The 18,463-nt window shown below is 41.1% G+C and overlaps 1 protein-coding gene across 1 annotated transcript; it reads left to right on the top strand.

Annotated features, from left to right (window-relative positions):
- Positions 1-16,880: 16,880 nt before the first annotated feature.
- On the top strand, positions 16,881-18,103 carry LOC119314825 (sphinganine C4-monooxygenase 1-like). Its single transcript, XM_037589509.1, has 2 exons — positions 16,881-17,163; positions 17,245-18,103. Exons 1-2 carry the CDS (start codon positions 16,942-16,944, stop codon positions 17,809-17,811), a joined length of 789 nt encoding a protein of 262 aa, XP_037445406.1. The 5' UTR covers positions 16,881-16,941; the 3' UTR covers positions 17,812-18,103.
- Positions 18,104-18,463: the final 360 nt, after the last annotated feature.

Consider the following 18,463-nt stretch of genomic DNA (forward strand, 5'->3'; position numbering starts at 1 on the left):
TTAAGCAAGTCCACATACTCAACCATCATATAGTCTTCTATGATTGCTAACTCTCACCTTGTACCCATGAGCAAAACGTTTCAACCGGACACATAGAAAGATAGGGGCTTATAGTTTCGCCTACCAACATACTCACCTCAAGGCTGATGTCAACAATAATAACTCATGCTATCTATATTCAACTGGACATATGTGCCTAGATCTTTCCTCACCACATGATGCTTGTCAAACGAGAAAATAAAAAGGAATAGAAGGAAAAACTTTGAATCTTTGCATAAAAGTAAAAGATAGGCCCTTCGCAGAGGGAAGCAGAGGTTGCCATGCACTTATTTTTTTGCATGCTCAATCCCTTAGTGCAAGAGAACGTCACGTTGTATTGCCCCTTAAGATGATAACCTTTATTATGCAGTATGTCGCTTTTATTCTTTGTCATCCAAGTTCCTACAACGCTCAATTTTCTCTTACACTAAATGATCTCACATATTTAGAAGCAATTTTTATTGCCTTTTTGCACCGATGACAACTTACTTGAGGGATCTTGTTCAATCCCTAGGTAGGTATGGTGGACACTTGAAAACGATTTGGGTTTAAGGGTTTTGGATGCACAAGTAGTATCTCTACTTAGTGCGGAATTTTTGGCTAGCAAAGATAGGGGCAAGCACCACATGTTGAAGGATCTATGACAATATGACTTCTATGTGAATATAAACAAACATAAACCATTAAGTTGTCTTCCTTATCCAATGTCAACAATTTTGGCATATAATATTTTGATGAGGGTTCACAATCACAAAAGATTTCTAGGATAGTATATCTATATGTGAATCTTCTCTTCCCTTATTAATTCTTTCATGAGTTGCATCATTGACTAATGCTATGTTTGTCAATATCTAATAAAATTTCCTACTTATAATTTTCCTTATGTGGTGCTATCACCTACCATAGGATTAGTATATAATCTTATTGATCTATTTCCTTTCTTTTCTCCTTTTCTTTCTTTCTTATTTCTTTTATTTTATTTATTTGCAACATGAAAGTAAAGAAAGCAAAAACTCAAATTAAACTTTATTATATAACTTGCACACGATTACAATGATAGATCACTAAGCGAAATCTCAAATAAGAAGGGATCAAACTAAACTTTATTTCATCTAAAGCAAAATGATCGAACTAAGAAAAGTAGAAGCAAAAAGATAGTGGGATGATACGATACCGGGGCACCTCCCCCAAGCTTGGCAGAAGCCAAGGGGAGTGCCCATACCCGATACTCAGTTCTCCTTTGGTGGTGAAGATGATGGTGGTGATGAAGAAGGTAATGGTGGTGGTGAGAAGATAGGGGATTTGCCCTTTGCTTCCTTCAGCTTCTGACTGAGAGTAAAATTCTCCATCATTAACTCGCAATTATCTATCATTAACTCGTGCCTTCCTGATTGATTGCTTAACGTAGGGTCCAAGTCCTCTGGATCATGTTCGTTCTAAAAATCACGTTCCCGAAGGTTTCATTCCGTTTGGACTCAGTTTGATATTCTTTTTCTGTGAAACCCTAAAATAGGCAAAAAAACAGCAATTCTGGGATGGGCCTCCGATTAATAGGTTAGTCCCAAAAATAATATAAAAGTGTATAATGAAGCCCAATAATGTCCAAAACAGGATATAATATAGCATGGAACAATTAAAAATTATAGATATGTTGGAGGCGTATCAAGCATCCCCAAGCTTAATTCCTGCTCGTCCTCGAGTAGGTAAATGTTAAAAATAGAATTTTTGATGTGGAATGCTACTTGCCATAATTTCAATGTAATTCTCTTAATTGTGGTATGAATATTCATATCCGAAAGATTCAAGACAAAAGTTCAATATTGACATAGAAATAATAATACTTCGAGCATACTAACTAAGCAATTATGTCTCTTCAAAATAACATGGCCAAAGAAAGTTATCCCTACAAAATCATATAGTCTGGCTATGCTCCATCTTCACCACACAAAGTATTTAAATCATGCACAACCCCGATGACAAGCCAAGCAATTGTTTCATACTTTTGGTGTTCTCAAACTTTTTCAATCTTCACGCAATACATGAGCGTGAGCCATGGACATAGCACTATATATGGAATAGAATGGTGGTTTGATAAGTCCATTTTGCATCATGCTTTTATATCGATATTTATTGCATTATGGGTTGTTATTACACATTATGTCACAATAATTATGCCTATTCTCTCTTATTTTATAAGGTTTACATAAAGAGGGAGAATGCCGGCAGCTGGGATTCTGTGCTGGAAAAGGAGCAAATATTAGAGACCTATTCTGCACAGCTCCAAAAGTCCTGAAACTTCACGGAAGTCATTTTCAGAATATATAAAAAATACTAAGCGCAAGAAGTTCACCAGGGGCCACACCCTGCCCACGAGGGTGGGGGCGCGCCCTACCCCCCTGGGCGTGCCCCCTACCTCATGGGGCCCCTGGTGGACCTCCGATGTCCAGCTTCTGCTATATGGAGTCTTTTGATGAGGAAAAAAAATCATAAGCCAGCTTTCCGGATGAGACTCCGCTGCCACGAGGCGGAACCTTGGCGGAATCAATCTAGGGCTCCGGCGGAGCTGTTCTGCCGGGGAAATTTCCCTCCCGGAGGGGGAAATCATCGCCATCGTCATCACCAACGATCCTCTCATCGGGAGGGGGTCAATCTCCATCAACATCTTCACCAGCACCATCTCCTCTCAAACCCTAGTTCATCTCTTGTATCCAATTCTTGTCTCCAAGTCTGGAATTGGTACATGTGGGTTGCTAGTAGTGTTGATTACTCCTTGTAGTTGATGCTAGTTGGTTTATTTGGTGGAAGATCATATGTTCAGATCCTATATACGTATTAATAACCCTCTGGTTATGAACATGAATATGCTTTGTGAGTAGTTATGTTTGTTCCTGAGGACATGGGAGAAGTCTTGCTATTAGTAGTCATGTGAATTTGTTATTCGTTCGATATTTTGATGAGATGTATGTTGTCTCTCCTCTAGTGGTGTTATGTGAACGTCGACTACATGACACTTCACCATTATTTGGGCCTAGAGGAAGGCATTGGGGAGTAATAAGTAGATGATGGGTTGCTAGAGTGACAGAAGCTTAAACCCTAGTTTATGCGTGGCTTCGTAAGGGGTTGATTTGGATCCACATGTTTCATGCTATGGTTAGGTTTACCTTAATACTTTTGTTGTAGTTGTGGATGCTTGCAATAGAGGTTAATCATAAGTGGGATACTTGTCCAAGTAAGGGCAGTACCCAAGCACCGGTCCACCCACATACCAAATTATCAAAGTACCGAATGCGAATCATATGATCGTGATGAAAACTAGCTTGGCGATAATTCCCATGTGTCCTCGGGAGCGCTTTTCTCTATATAAGAGTTTGTATAGGCTTGTCCTTTGCTACAAAAAGTATTGGGCCACCTTGCTGCACTTTATTTACTTTTGTTACTTGTTGCTCTTTACAAATTATCTTATCACAAAACTATCTGTTACCTATAATTTCAGTGCTTGCAAAGAATACCTTGCTGAAAACCGCTTATCATTTCCTTCTGCTCCTCGTTGGGTTCGACACTCTTACTTATCGAAAGGACTACGATAGATCCCCTATACTTGTGGGTCATCAAGACTCTTTTCTGGCGCCGTTGCCGGGGAGTGAAGCGCCTTTGGTAGGTGGAATTTGGTAAGGAAACATTTATATAGTGTGCTGAAATTTACTGTCACTTGTTACTATGGAAAGTGATCCTCTAAGGGGCTTGTTCGGGGTATCTTCACCTCGACCAGAAGAGCAAAGAGTTGCTCCTCAACCTATTGAACCTACTGAAAATGAAAATGTCTACTTTGAGATTCCTTCGGGTATGATAGAAAAACTGCTAGCTAATCCTTTTGCAGGAGACGGAACAATGCATCTTGATGAGCACCTAATATATGTGGATGAAGTTTGTGGATTATTTAAGCATGTAGGTGTGCCCGATGATGTTATTAGGAAGAAGGTCTTCCCTTTATCTTTGAAGGGAGATGCATTGACATGGTATAGGCTATGTGATGATATGGGATCATGGAACTACAAACGATTGAAATTGGAATTTCATCAGAAGTTTTATCCTATGCATCTTGTTCATCGTGATCGCAATTATATATATAATTTTTGGCCTCGTGAAAGAGAAAGCATCGCTCAAGCTTGGAGGAGGCTTAATTCAATGTTATATTCATGCCCCAATCATGAGCTCTCAAGAGAAATGATTATTCAAAATTTATATGCTCAGCTTTCTGATAACAATCGCACCATGCTTGATACTTCTTATGTTGGCTCTTTTATGATGAAGACTATTGAATTCAAATGGGATTTATTGGAAAGAATTAAATACAACTCTGAAGATTGGGACCTCGACGAAGGTAAGGAGTCAGGTATGACACCTAAGTTTGATTATGTTAAATCTTTTATGGATACCGATGTTTTCCGTAAATTTAGCACTAAATATGGACTTGACTCTGAAATAGTAGCTTCTTTCTGTGAATCTTTTTCTACTCATGTTGATCTCCCTAGGGAGAAGTGGTTTAAATATCATCCCCCCATAGAAGTAAAAGTAGCTGCACCTATTAAAGTTGAAGAAAATACGGTCACTTATAATGATCCTATTGTTCCTACTCCTTATGTTGAGAAACCACCTTTTCCTGTTAGGATAAAAGATCATGCTAAAACTTCAATTGTGGTTCGTAAAAGCAATATTAGAACCTATACACCTCCTGAGCAAGTTAAAGTTGAACCTAATATTGCTATTGTTAAAGATCTCTTGTCTGATAATATTGATGGGCATGTTATTCATTTCTGTGATGAGACTGCTAGAATTGCTAAACCTTGTGCTAAAGATAAACATAGACCCGTGGTAGGCATGCCTGTTATTTCTGTTAAAATAGGAGATCATTGTTATCATTGCTTATGTGATATGGGTGCCAGTGCCAGTGTTATACCTCATGACTTATACAAAGAAATTATGCATGATATTGCACCTGCTGAGATAGAAGATATTGATGTTACAATTAAACTTGCCAATAGAGATACTATTTCACCAATTGGGATTGTTAGATATGTTGAAGTCTTGTGTGGGAAAACTAAATATCCTGCTGATTTTCTTGTTCTTGGTTCCCCACAAGATAGCTTTTGTCCCATATATTTGGTAGACCCTTCTTGAAAACAGTTAATGCTAAGATAGATTGCGAAAAAGATGTTGTTACTATTAGTTTAGGTGATATGTCTCATGAGTTTAATTTCTCTAAATTTCGTAGACAACACCATGAAGAGGAATTGTCGAGGAAAGATGAAATTATTGGTCTTGCTTCTATTGCCGTGCCTCCTAGGATCCTTTAGAATAGTACTTTCTAGACCATGAAAATGATATGTTTACGAATGAAAGAAGGGAAATAGAGGAAGTATTCTTTAAACAGGAACCCATCCTGAAACACAATTTGTCGGTTGAAATCCTAGGGGATCCTCCTCCACCCAAGGGTGATCCCGTGTTTGAGCTTAAACCGTTACCTGATACTCTTAAATATGCTTATCTTGATGAGAAAAAGATATATCCTTTTATTATTAGTGCTAACCTTTCAGAGAATGAAGAAGAGAGATTATTGAAAACTCTGAAGAAGCACCGTGCTGCTATTGGATATACTCTCAATGATCGTACGGGCATTAGTCCCACACTATGTCAAAACAAAATAAATTTGGAGAAAGATGCCAAACCAGTTCATGATCACCAACGATGGCAGAATCCTAAGATGAAAGAAGTGGTAAGAAAGGAAATACTAAAGCTCCTTGAGGCAGGTATAATTTATCCCATTGCTGATAGTCAGTGGGTAAGTCTTGTCCATTGTGTCCCTAAAAAGGGAGGTATTACTGTCATTCCTAATGATAAAGATGAATTGATTCCGCAAAGAATTATTACAGGTTATAGGATGGTAATTGATTTCGGCAAATTAAATAAGGCTACTAAAAAGATCATTACCCCTTACCTTTTATTGATCAAATGCTAGAAAGATTATCCAAACATACACATTTTTGCTTTCTAGATGGTTATTCTGGTTTCTCTCAAATACATGTGTCAGCTGATGATCAATCTAAGACCACTTTTACTTGCCCGTTCGGTATTTTTGCTTATAGACATATGCCTTTTGGTTTATTTAATGCACCTGCTACCTTACAAAGATGCATGATGGCTATGTTCTCTGACTTTTGTGAAAAGATTTGGGAGGTTTTCATGGACGATTTCTCCGTCTATGGATCCTCTTTTGATGATTGCTTAAGCAACCTTGATCGAGTTTTGCAGAGATGTGAAGAAACTAACCTTGTATTGAATTGGGAGAAGTGCCACTTTATGGTTAATGAAGGTATTGTCTTGGGGCATAAAGTTTCTGAAAGAGGTATTGAAGTTGATAAAGCTAAGGTTGATGCTATTGAAAAGATGCCATGTCCCAAGGACATCAAAGGTATAAGGAGTTTCCTTGGTCACGCCAGTTTTTATAGGAGGTTCATTAAGGACTTCTCAAAAAGTTCTCGGCCTCTGACTAATTTATTACAAAAAGATATACCATTTGTTTTTGATGATGATTGCATAGAAGCATTTGAAATACTTAAGAAAGCATTGACCTCTGCACCTATTGTTCAGCCACCTGATTGGAATTTACCTTTTGAAATTATGTGTGATGCTAGTGATTATGTTGTAGCTGTTGTTCTAGGGCAAAGAGTTGATAAGAAATTAAATGTTATACAATATGCTAGTAAAACTGTAGACAATGCCCAGAGAAATTATGCTAGTACTGAAAAAGAATTCTTAGAAGTTGTATTTGCCTGTGATAAGTTCGGACCTTATATTGTTGATTCTAAAGTAACTATTCACACGGATCATGCTGCTATTAAATATCTTATGGAAAAGAAAGATGCTAAACCTAGACTTATTAGATGGGTTCTCTTGCTACAAGAATTTGATCTGCATATTATTGATAGAAAGGGAGATGAGAACCCCATTGCAGACAACTTGTCTAGGCTAGAGAATGTTCTTGATGACCCACTACCTATTGATGATAGCTTTCCTGATGAACAATTAAATGTCATAAATGCTTCTCGTGCTACTCCATGGTATGTTGATTATGCTAATTACATTGTTGCTAAATTTATACCACCTAGTTTCACATACCAGCAAAAGAAAAAGTTTTTCTATGATTTAAGGCATTACTTTTGGGATGACCCACATCTTTATATAGAAGGAGTAGATGGTGTTATTAGACGTTGTGTATCTGAGCATGAACAGGAACAGATCTTACGCAAGTGTCACTCCGAAGCTTATGGAGGACACCATGCTGGAGATAGAACTGCACACAAGGTATTGCAATCCGGTTTTTATTGGCCTACTCTCTTCAAGGATGCTTGTAAGTTTGTCTTGTCTTGTGATGACTGTCAAAGAATTGGTAATATTAGTAGACGTCAAGAAATGCCTATGAATTATTCACTTGTTATTGAACCATTTGATGTTTGGGGCTTTGATTATATGGGACCTTTTCCTGCCTCCAATGGATACACACATATTTTAGTTTCTGTTGATTACATTACTAAGTGGGTAGAAGCTATTCCAACTAGTAGTGCTGATCATAACACCTCTATTAAGATGCTTAAAGAAGTTATTTTCTGAGGTTTGGAGTCCCTAGATACTTAATGACTGATGGTGGTTCACATTTTATTCATGGAGCTTTCCGTAAAATGCTTGCTAAGTATGATGGTAATCATATAATTACATCTCCTTATCACCCACAGTCTAGTGGTCAAATAGAATTGAGCAATAGAGAACTCAAATTAATTTTGCAAAAGACTGTTAATAGGTCCAGAAAGAATTGGTCCAAGAAACATGATGATGCATTATGGGCCTATAGAACTGTATATAAAAATCCTATGGGTATGTCTCCGTATAAAATGGTCTATGGAAAAGCATGTCACTTACCTCTCGAATTAGAACATAAGGCTTATTGGGCTATTAAAGAGCTCAATTATGATCTCAAACTTGCCGGTGAGAAGAGGTTATTTGACATTAGCTCACTCGATGAATGGAGAACCCAAGCCTATGAGAATTCCAAATTGTTTAAAGAAAAAGTTAAAAGATGGCATGACAAAAGAATACAAAAGCGTGAGTTTAATGTAGGTGATTATGTATTGCTATACAACTCTCATTTAAGATTTTTTGCAGGAAAACTTCTCTCTAAATGGGAAGGTCCTTACGTTATCAAGGAGGTCTATCGTTCCGGTGCCATAAAAATCAACAACTTCGAAGGCACAAACCCGAAGGTGGTGAACGGTCAAAGAATCAAACATTATATCTCAGGTAATCCTATAAATGTTGAAACCAATGTTATTGAATCCGTAACCTCGGAGGAATACATAAGGGACACTTTCCGGAACGTTTCAGACTCTGAAAAGGAATAGGTATGTGGTACGGTAAGTAAACCGACTCCAAAACAGTTCTAATGGCAATTTTCTTCCGTTTTGGAATATTTAGAAAAATAGAAAAATAAGAAGCAATCCGGGAAGGACACGAGGGCTCCACGAGGGTGGCTTCGTGGGCACCTCGTGTGCTCTCCGGACTCCGTTTTCTTGCACGATACGTATTTTGGTCGGTAAAAATTCATTATATCATCTCCCGGAGGTTTTGACTCCCGTATCACGCAATTATCCTCTGTTTATGTTTCAAGTTGTTACTGCTACAGATTAGAGCAAGATGTATTCGCAAGAGTCAGTCGAGGAGAGCCGGGTGTCTCATCCGGCACCGAGATCAATGACAAACAACAATGTTGACCACTTTGGGCCAGCAACGGAGGAAGAGATGGAGGCTGATTTGAAGAGGATAGATGCCATGGAGGAGGATCAAGAAGTCACTTCCCGCTTCCGAGCTGGATTCACAATGCAGGAACTGCAGAGTTTGGCTATCCCAAACTCGGTTATCCCTTCCAATGTTAGATTTCTTTCTTATGAGAATATGAAAAAAAGAGTCACTGGTTCTCCCGCGGCTATGCAACACCCTTGGGTGCAGGAAGCTTTGGCTGTTACAGGAAAACTTCGAAAGGAAATAATGGACCTCAAGCAGCAAGTCAATAAGCTCGAGGAGGAGAATCGTAACCTTAGGGACATCATTGCCAAGAATATCACATCACCATCCCCGAAAAAGGAAACATAATCATAAGGGTATGGGCACTCCCCTTGGCAACTGCCAAGCTTGGGGGAGGTGCCCCGGTATCGTATCACCATCACTTTTATCTTTACCGTTTTTCTTAGTTCGATCCTTTTGATAATATCTTGATCTAGTAGAATAAAGTTCTTAGTATGATCTAGTTGTGAGTTTTGCTTTATGATCCTTCTATGTAATCGAGTCCGTGAGCTATATATATAATAAAGATTAGTGTTGAGTCAAGGGCTTGATTATTTTGCCATGATCTTGAGTGAATAAAACAAAAGAGAAAGAATAAAAAGAAACAAAGAGATCATATGGACCTTATGGAGAGTAATGAGCTCACATAGAAAGAGCATGATGAATAAAAATTGTTGAGAGTTGACAAACATAGTTTTGGTCATCGTTGCAATTAATAGGAAGTAATAAAGAAAGAAAGGTCTTCACGTATAAATATACTATTTTGGACATCTTTTATGATTGTGGGCACTCATTAAAATATGACATGCTAAAGAGTTGATATTGGACAAGGAAGACAACGTAATGAGTTATGTTTTCTTACATCTGAGATAAACTATATTGTCATGGATCATCCAACATGATTGAGTTTGTCTTTCCCCCTCATGCTAGCCAAATTCTTTGCACTAAGTAGAGATACTACTTGTACTTCCAAACACCCTTAAACCAGTCTTGCCATAAGAGTTCACCATACCTACCTATGGATTGAGTAAGATCCTCCAAGTAAGTTGTCATCGGTGCAAGCAATAAAATTGCTCTCTAAATATGTATGACTTATTAGTGTGGGAGAAAATAAGCTTTATACGATCCTGTGATACGTAATAAATAAAAGCGACGGACTGCATAATAAAGGTCCATATCACAAGTGGCAATATAAAGTGACGTTTTTTCGCATTAAGATTTTGTGCGTCCAACCATAAAAGTGCATGACAACCTCTGCTTTCCTCTGCGAAGGGCCTATCTTTTACTTTTATCTTCTACCTTGCATAAGAGTCATGGTGATCTTCCCCTTTCCTTTTTAAATTTTATCTTTTGGCAAGCACATCATGTTGGAAAGATCCTAGTATATATGGCTAATTGGATGTGAGTTTTCATGAACTATTATTGTTGACATTACCCTTGAGGTAAAATGTTGGGAGGCAAAACTATAAGCCCCTATCTTTCTCTGTGTCCGATTAAAACTCCATACCCATAAGTATTGCGTGAGTGTTAGCAATTCTGAAAGACTATATGATAGTTAAGTATGTGGACTTGCTGAAAAGCTCTTATATTGACTCTTCCCTATATTATGATAAATTGTAATTGCTCCAATGACTGAGATTATAGTTTGTTAGTTTTCAATTAAGTTTATGATTCATACTTGAAATTGTGATTGAATTGTTACTCTAGCATAAAAGATCATATGACAATAATTATAAAAGTTGTCGTTCTAAGAATGATCATGATACCCTCATGTCCGTATTTTATTTTTATCGACAAGTCTATCTCTAAACATGTGGACATATTTTTCGATTTCAGCTTTCGCTTGAGGACAAGCAAGGTCTAAACTTGGGGGAGTTGATACGTCCATTTTACTTCATGCTTTTATATCAATATTTATTGCATTATGGGCTGTTATTACAATTCTCTATCGATTGGAACCTAGCTAAAACTAAACAAGTGAAAATGCCCGGGCTGTAGTGCCGGCGCAAAAGCTTCAGAGAGATGTAAGGGGCACTCGCATTAAACGAGATATAGTCATCGCATGGTCGAATTGTCTACAGTTTTCTTTTTTGAGACAACGAAGTGTCCACAGTTTGCACAGGGACGACTGCATCCAGCGATAATGGGCCAACCCATTTTACTGCTACGATGTGGGTTTCCATTCCGGTTTTGGGAACTTTGGGAAGGTGTGTGAAGTAGTTTTTTTTTTGTGCTGTTTTTTTTTATCCTTCTCTTTTTAGTTTCCATTTTTTTGTATTACTCTTCAGGTTTATTTTGAAAAATGTTAAGAAATTTAAAATCTTTGTTTGAAACTTTTAAAATGTATTGGGTTTATTTTAAAAAATGAGATTTTAATGTTTTCCAAAAAAATATAAATTTAATAATTTTCATGTTTTCAAATATTGTTCAAGGATTCTAAAAATGTTCATAAATTTCAAAAAAATCTTTTTTCGAATTTTGTTTACAAATTCAAAAAATGATTGTGTTGTGTTCCGAGAATTAAAAAAATGTTCGAAATAGAAAAGGAAAAACAAAAAAATCGATCACTACAGTAGCCAGATCGCGAACTGAGTGTGGCTCAGTGTTTAGGTTCCTTGCGGTGGAAACAGCCGACCAGCTTAGGTCCTTGCTTGATACTGGTGAACGTTTTTCCAAGATTTATTTTGATGCTCATTGAATGGGAGGAGACATTTGAATTGACTACGAGTCGCCTGTGATGACTTCGTTGATCTCAAAATGTTGTGTCGGCTCTTAAAAGGAGCTGATAGGGCGAGTGTGTGCATGTGTTCTTAGGTATTATTGTACGTGCTTCGCACCGTAACCCAAGTCTGCTACAGTAAAGGACTGCTATAGTGCCAACAGCCGTGTTACATTGAAAACTTTGCTACAGTTCCGCGTGCTGCGCCTACTAGGGCCGGCCCAGTCGGGCTCCTATCAGTGCGTCACTCCTCTATTTGCCGCATTCTGCGTTTCTTGCACCAGTTAAATTAGTCAGCACTCACGTGCCCCTCTCACGTGGGTTGGCTCAACGCTAACTTCCTTGGATTGATTTTATGGTTGACCAGTTGGCCATTGACCATTGCCCTTTCATAAAAAACAAAGATTTGAAAAGTTCATTGGTTTGCAAAAAAATATTTGTGATTTTGACAAAAAGTTCATGAATTTTAAAAAAACATACTTTTCAACAAAAAATTTATTGATCTTGGATTAAAAATTTGTGAATTTATAAAAATCATGTATTTGAAAAAAATTGTGATATTTGAAGTTAAATTTTTTATAAAAAGGTTCAAAAATTTCAAATTATTTCCTGATTTAAAAAATATTTATGGAATTTTCTAGAACCTATGGATTAGAAAAACATTCATGGATTTTAAAAAAGCCTGCCATGTTGGAAAAAGATTATGAATTTAAAAAAGGTTTGTGGATTTATTTCTAAAAAATAGCGAATTTTAAAACTTCATGGGTTTGAAAAATAGTCCATGATTTTTTATTCACGCATTAAAAAAATCAATCATGGATTTAAAAACATAAAAAAAAGAAAACAATAAACAGAAGTAAAAATAAAAATGGAAGAGAGAAAGGAAAAATAAAAATAAAACTAAAAAGGAAAAAGGAAAAAGGAAAAAGGAAAAAATGTAAAGAAGAAGAAAAAAATTAAAAGCCAACAAAACCTGTCCCGAAAAGAACGAGAGAACAACCAAGGAAAAGGTCCCAAACCGGGGGAGAAAAACTATATGGGCCGGCCCACTGTGGACGATAGGGAGCTTTAAGCATTGCTGCTTGGAGAAGGAGGAAACTATAAAGTGGTCTTCAAAGAAATGCAAACCTAACTAGATTATGGACTTCATAATCTAGTTAGGTTTGCATCTTCTTTAGATGAGGGTGTCTACTTCATAGATTATGGACTTCATAATTTGAGCCTCCCACTCCCATGTCCCTGGCCAGTCGTGCCCCCGGCGGCCGCCCATGCCAACGCCTACTCCGGCGACGCTTCGGCCGGTCGCTGCCGAGCTTCTCCGCCTACTCCTTGCTTGTGCATTGTGCCATCGAGCGCCTGCTCCATCGTTGACTTGTTTACGATTGACCTTCAGAATCAACCCAACAACTGCAAGTATGGGTATGTAGATGATAATATACGGGGACCTACAAAATATTTTATGGGATCTATTCAGTGTGTCTTTTTCAACCTATACTACAAATTGAAGTGTTTGATCACTTTTATGGATCTGTCAGAGATGCCCTAACCGGCACAAAAGACACCGAATAGTTGTTGTTTTTGCTGGTTGTTGTTTTTTGAGACAGCTTACCTGGTAAAAGGCACCGAATAGGAAATGGCTATGTTCATGCCGGCACCGAACCGAACGGGCGTCGGCACGAGCGAGCAACCCCGTGGCCGTGGACGAAAGCCACTACGGTGGTGCTGGTGCGTCCTAGCAACACGAGGTTTGGTGATGTTTCAATATATGGAGTGAATTTCATTTTGTTACCTCATAGGTCCATGTTTGTGTGCATCTTTTTGGTGCAGAAGCCGGGAGTTTCAAAGTTTTTTTCTAAAAAAATAGTTTCTAGTTTTTTTATGACGTCATTTATCCCATTTAGCAGGCTTATCACGTTTTTGCCTAGTTTAAGTAAATTTGTGCCACTGTTTACCTTTTTTAAAATTTCCTCCCCATTTTTTACCTCTTTTAATTTGTTTGCCACTCCTTTATACTCCCCTAAATTGTGTTGGATCATAGCAACATACTCTGCTTCGGTTAGAGCATCTCTAGCAGACCCCGTATAAAGCCGCGGCCCGTAAAATAACCACCAAAATACAGATCGGCACGAAAAATCATGCCCGACCATACACTGTAAACGCGTCTGACCCGTAAAGATCTCCCTCAATCTTTAGATTCACGGGGGTGGGAGGCCGACTCGAGCTCGGCCCCTACCCATAGCGAGGTTTGGTGCGAAGAAAATTTCCGTGTGGCCGTTCCCGCTCCCCCACCTCTTCGATGCCATTGCCCCCGCCACCGCCCACTCCGGCGCATCTTCCCCGGCAGTTCTTCTCCGCCATGGAAGCCTCCCAGCCGTCCCCCGTCACCGTTGAGATCGCGCACGCGCAATCCCCTCCGACGGATCTCGTCGCCGGCCATGTTGCTCCCGTCGTCGCTCAAAACACCACTGCGCCTGCCCGCAAGCGGCAGGGCAACATGGTCGTGCAGGGTGGGAATCCGGCTGGCCCCGCCGAGAAGGCCCGTGCTCTGGCGCCAACGCCGTTGTGCGATCCCTGTTGGCAGCGGAAGGTCGGCAAGGTCTTGGCCATGAAGCGGAAGAAGATTCCTACAACGAGGCCAGCGCCTTCATCCACTCCCTCCGCCCCAGCAAGAGGTTCCCCGACGATGCCGTTCAACGGCACTGCTTCCACCGCTAGCAAGGTGTTTGACGAAATGGCCGAAAGGTATGCCTCTTAGGTCCCTTCAATTTTCTTTGCTTTTCGCCATAGCGGTAGCTCGTGACTTAATGTCGCTCACTATAGCGGTGGTTCGAACAATGCCACTGCCGAGGTCGTGAACTTGTTGGACACCAATGCGTTGACATCGGTCAAGCCCCGTAAAAAAGTATCTTCTGTGAATATCTTTTTTACGGGCGGCCCGCATAGCCCTTTTCCATGAACTGTATACGTTTTATGCGGGTCCGCGTTTTACAGGATCTGCTAGAGATGCTCTTACACTTTTCTGCAGAAACGAACAACGATCCACCCCATCACTCCTGCTCTCTGTCTGTAACTGACAACAACTTTCAGATGTATGTAAAGATGAAATCCAAAGCGAGCAGCTAGATTCCATTAAGCTCTATGTCCGCGTAGAAAAGCATACGCAAATCGAATGACTCCACTTCCTTCAGCTCTCTTGATCGCAGCTACGCTGCATGCAGCTAGGCAGCAGCAAACCAGGTTTGTCGCCCCAGCACGTACGCACATGACAGTCCCTTGTGTGCAAGAGATGCTTATCTGGAAACGGCACTTGCTATTGCTAGTTAAACAGACTTCTCTTTTGCTGTGGATTGGTTAACAGACCTCTTCCAGTATGCATTCCAATGGAAACGGCATAGCTAAAAAGAAGAACACTTCCTTGTGTCCAGGGAGTGCTTATCTAGAAATAGCACTAGCAGTTGCACTTGCTATTGCTAGATAGACAGAATTCTCTTTTGGTGTGCGTCAGAGTATCTCTAACCGACCCCTTGTAATTTAGGCCTCTACAATCTTTTATTCTTTAACCTTTTATATTTTTTGCTTTGAAAAATTGTGCTCCCTTCAAAAACTTAACTCCCTCACAAATTTTTATCACAAATTCATTTACTTTTAGGCCATCGAGTTAAACTTCACTGCTTCATCAAACGACATGTTGGTCACATACTTCATCAGTTCTTTGCTAAGAGCACTAAGCCAAAGAAAACTACACGAAAATTTACACACTTGAATAGAAACACCACTTCCTTGACCGCTTCTACTAGTCTGATCAATACCTTTTTTATCTCCTGTTCATTGCCTACATTCTTACTCTTCTCCGTTGGCTTTTCAAGCTGGCATACTTGTATCTTCTCTGTAGTCTACATCAACATCTAGTAGATTTCTCTTTATCAATATATAGATCAATGTACTCTTATTTACAATACCATCACTTGCATCCTTTCTCCCTAAAATTAAAAGCAAACAATGAGTTTAAAATTGTGACGAATCCGAAGAACAACCTTACAAAATTGAACTCACTCTGTCGATTTCACACTTGTAGAAAACCCATCCGGATGTTTGGGTGTTCTCGAGATGTGGCACATACCCAACCCCAAGTAATCATCACACTTGATGACCGGTAGAGGCTCGCTGACGAGCTGCTCGACGATGGCTGAGCCCGATCGACCGGCGGATGTGGTTGCGCCGGCGGTCGGTTGACGGGTGATAGGCAAACGCCGAGAGGAGCAGGACATACCGCCAGGCGGCGCAGAGCTTTTGAGGTGGATGCGCGGTTCAGTCGTCGACAAATCAAGCCAAAATGCGATGGCGCCGGGGCCGGGGTGAGTTGAATCCGGCGTCGGTAGCGACGGGCATAAATGTGTTGATTTTAATATTTTAAATAGTGGATTATGTCAAATAGCGGCGGACTTTCAAATCAGCTATAGCAAAGTTATAGCAGGCAACGATGGCAAGAAGTGATCGGATCGAAGTGGGGAGGAGCGCGGTGGGTGCTACGTGGTGTCGGCGGGACGTGTGGTGGCCGATGAGACAAGTATATTCCAAAGTCGGTGCAGCTGTGGTCTAATACCGATAAGGGATTGGGTAGGAACGGCTTAGAAGTGCAAAACTGAACTTTTATTCCTCGAAAACTGTATAAGGGATCGGTCAGAAGATAATAGACCTCTTTCGTGCTTTCGCATGCGATGAAAACGACATAGTTAAAAACACTTCCTTGTGTCCAAGGAATGCTTATCTAGAAATAACACCAGCATGGACTCTCATTCGCGGAATGCTATTTTTCTCCACCACTTTCGCGAATGTCATTGCACAACGAAACTTTGCAAGCACTTGAAAAATTCAACATTGGTTGCCATAAAAAAATTCATAATTTTTTGAAAACCGTTTCCGTTAATTTTCTTTTTATTGCTCAGGCAGGTGCATCGATGCTCATGAGCAGAAGAGGACTTTCGCCAGCTACAACGCCCAGATAGAGCCCAGCAGGGATTATCCCAGAGAAACTGACTAACCTAGATGATCAAGGCACGCCAACATACCCAGGCACACTCCCATGATTGCACTTGCATGCCGTCAACAAATGATAATCCTGCCCAGCGCAGATTGAAGTTCGGCGTCCTCAGCCTATAAATGCCCAATTTTTCGGAGGCAACCCTCTGTGCAACCCAGCTGACCATCGATCCATCTCTCGAGATTCCAGAGACTCCACTGCAATCCAGCTCCCCATTGACCCGTCTCCCTGGAGACTCCACGACGCGCGAATGGCGCTGCCCTCCGAGGAGGTGGTGGCCATACTCGCGCCGATCATCGTGTACTGGGTCGCCGCCGGCGTGTACACGGTGCTCGGCCGTGTACTGGCTGACCACAGGCTCCACTCGAGGGAGGAGGAGGAGGTCAGGAACCTCGTCCCCAAGCGTGTCGTGGTCCGCACCGTCCTCCTCCAGCACGTTCTCCAGGCGGCCATAGCCTTCGCCGTCTTCAATGTAAGCGCAGGTGTACCACATTCATCGATGCTAGCTACTCAGGTGGCCGTGCAACTGAACTCAAGTTATTACTGGACGCAGGTGAAGCGAGAAGATCGCCGGGCTGCCGACGCCGGCACCGGCGCCGCCACTCCCGCCGTGGCCGTCGTCTGCTGCCAGTTCATGGTCGCCATGGTGGTCCTCGACGCGTGGCAGTACGGGTGGCACCGCCTGATGCACAGCAGCGGCCTGCTGTACCGCCATGTCCACTCCTGGCACCACCGGCTGGTGGCGCCGTACGCCTACGGCGCCCAGTACAACCACCCGCTGGAGGGCCTGATACTGGACACGGCCGGCGGCGCGCTGGCGCTGGCCGTGACGGGGATGGCGCCCCTGACGGCCGCCGCCTTCTTCTCGTTCGCGACTCTCAAGGCCGTCGACGACCACTCCGGCGTGCTTGTCCCGGGCAACCCGCTGCATCTCCTGTTCCGCAACAACACGGCCTACCACGACGTCCACCACCAGGTTCGTGGTGGCCGCTGCAACTACGCGCAGCTGTTCTTTGTGGCGTGGGACAAGCTGATGGGCACGTACGTCCCTTACGAGGTCGTCAGAGCTCCGCACGGCGGACTGGAGGCCGTGCCGTTGAAGAAGAAGTTGAAGACCTGACGGACGGTGCCAGGACATGATCTTCGTCAGGGGAGCTGCGCGCGTCCCTTCGCTGGAGCGTGAGTCAACCACACCACTAGGCATGCACCTTTTCAGTAGCGAGGATCATGTCACCAACTCACCATGTCAAGTCTGTCAACGTCCGTATGATAGTAAGGGCTCGTGAATCATGATCCGGACCGGTTTGTAACAACGAATACTTTGCCTGGCGTCGATCCCGACCGTGTGTACTAAAATATGTTTGTTATGGCAGCCAATTAGTGTTAATAACGAAATTCAGAAATTGACGTGAGGATCCCGAACGACGGGATTTGCCATGATAAATCGAACATTTTTTATAACAAATTTAGTTGATGTGAGGATGACAAGTTTAGTTGACAAGCACGGCAATTCCCTGGCAAAAAACAAATTGAAGAGGAATTGACATGCTTATCAACTAAATTTGCCATCCCTCCTGTATATAAATTGCCACAAAAAAAATTAGATTTGCCATGGGTAAATCCCAGACGTACAAGACTTATCGGCCTTCAATATTTTTTTAGTGTTCATTATGCATAAATTTGGTTGCCATCTTTTTTTGACAAAATTTTCATTGTTATTTGGCTATTCTTTGTGGTCAAATGACAACCAAGGAGCTCTAGCCAAAAAAATA

This window comes from Triticum dicoccoides, chromosome 6A, assembly GCF_002162155.2.
Source record: "Triticum dicoccoides isolate Atlit2015 ecotype Zavitan chromosome 6A, WEW_v2.0, whole genome shotgun sequence".
NCBI lineage: Eukaryota > Viridiplantae > Streptophyta > Magnoliopsida > Poales > Poaceae > Triticum > Triticum dicoccoides.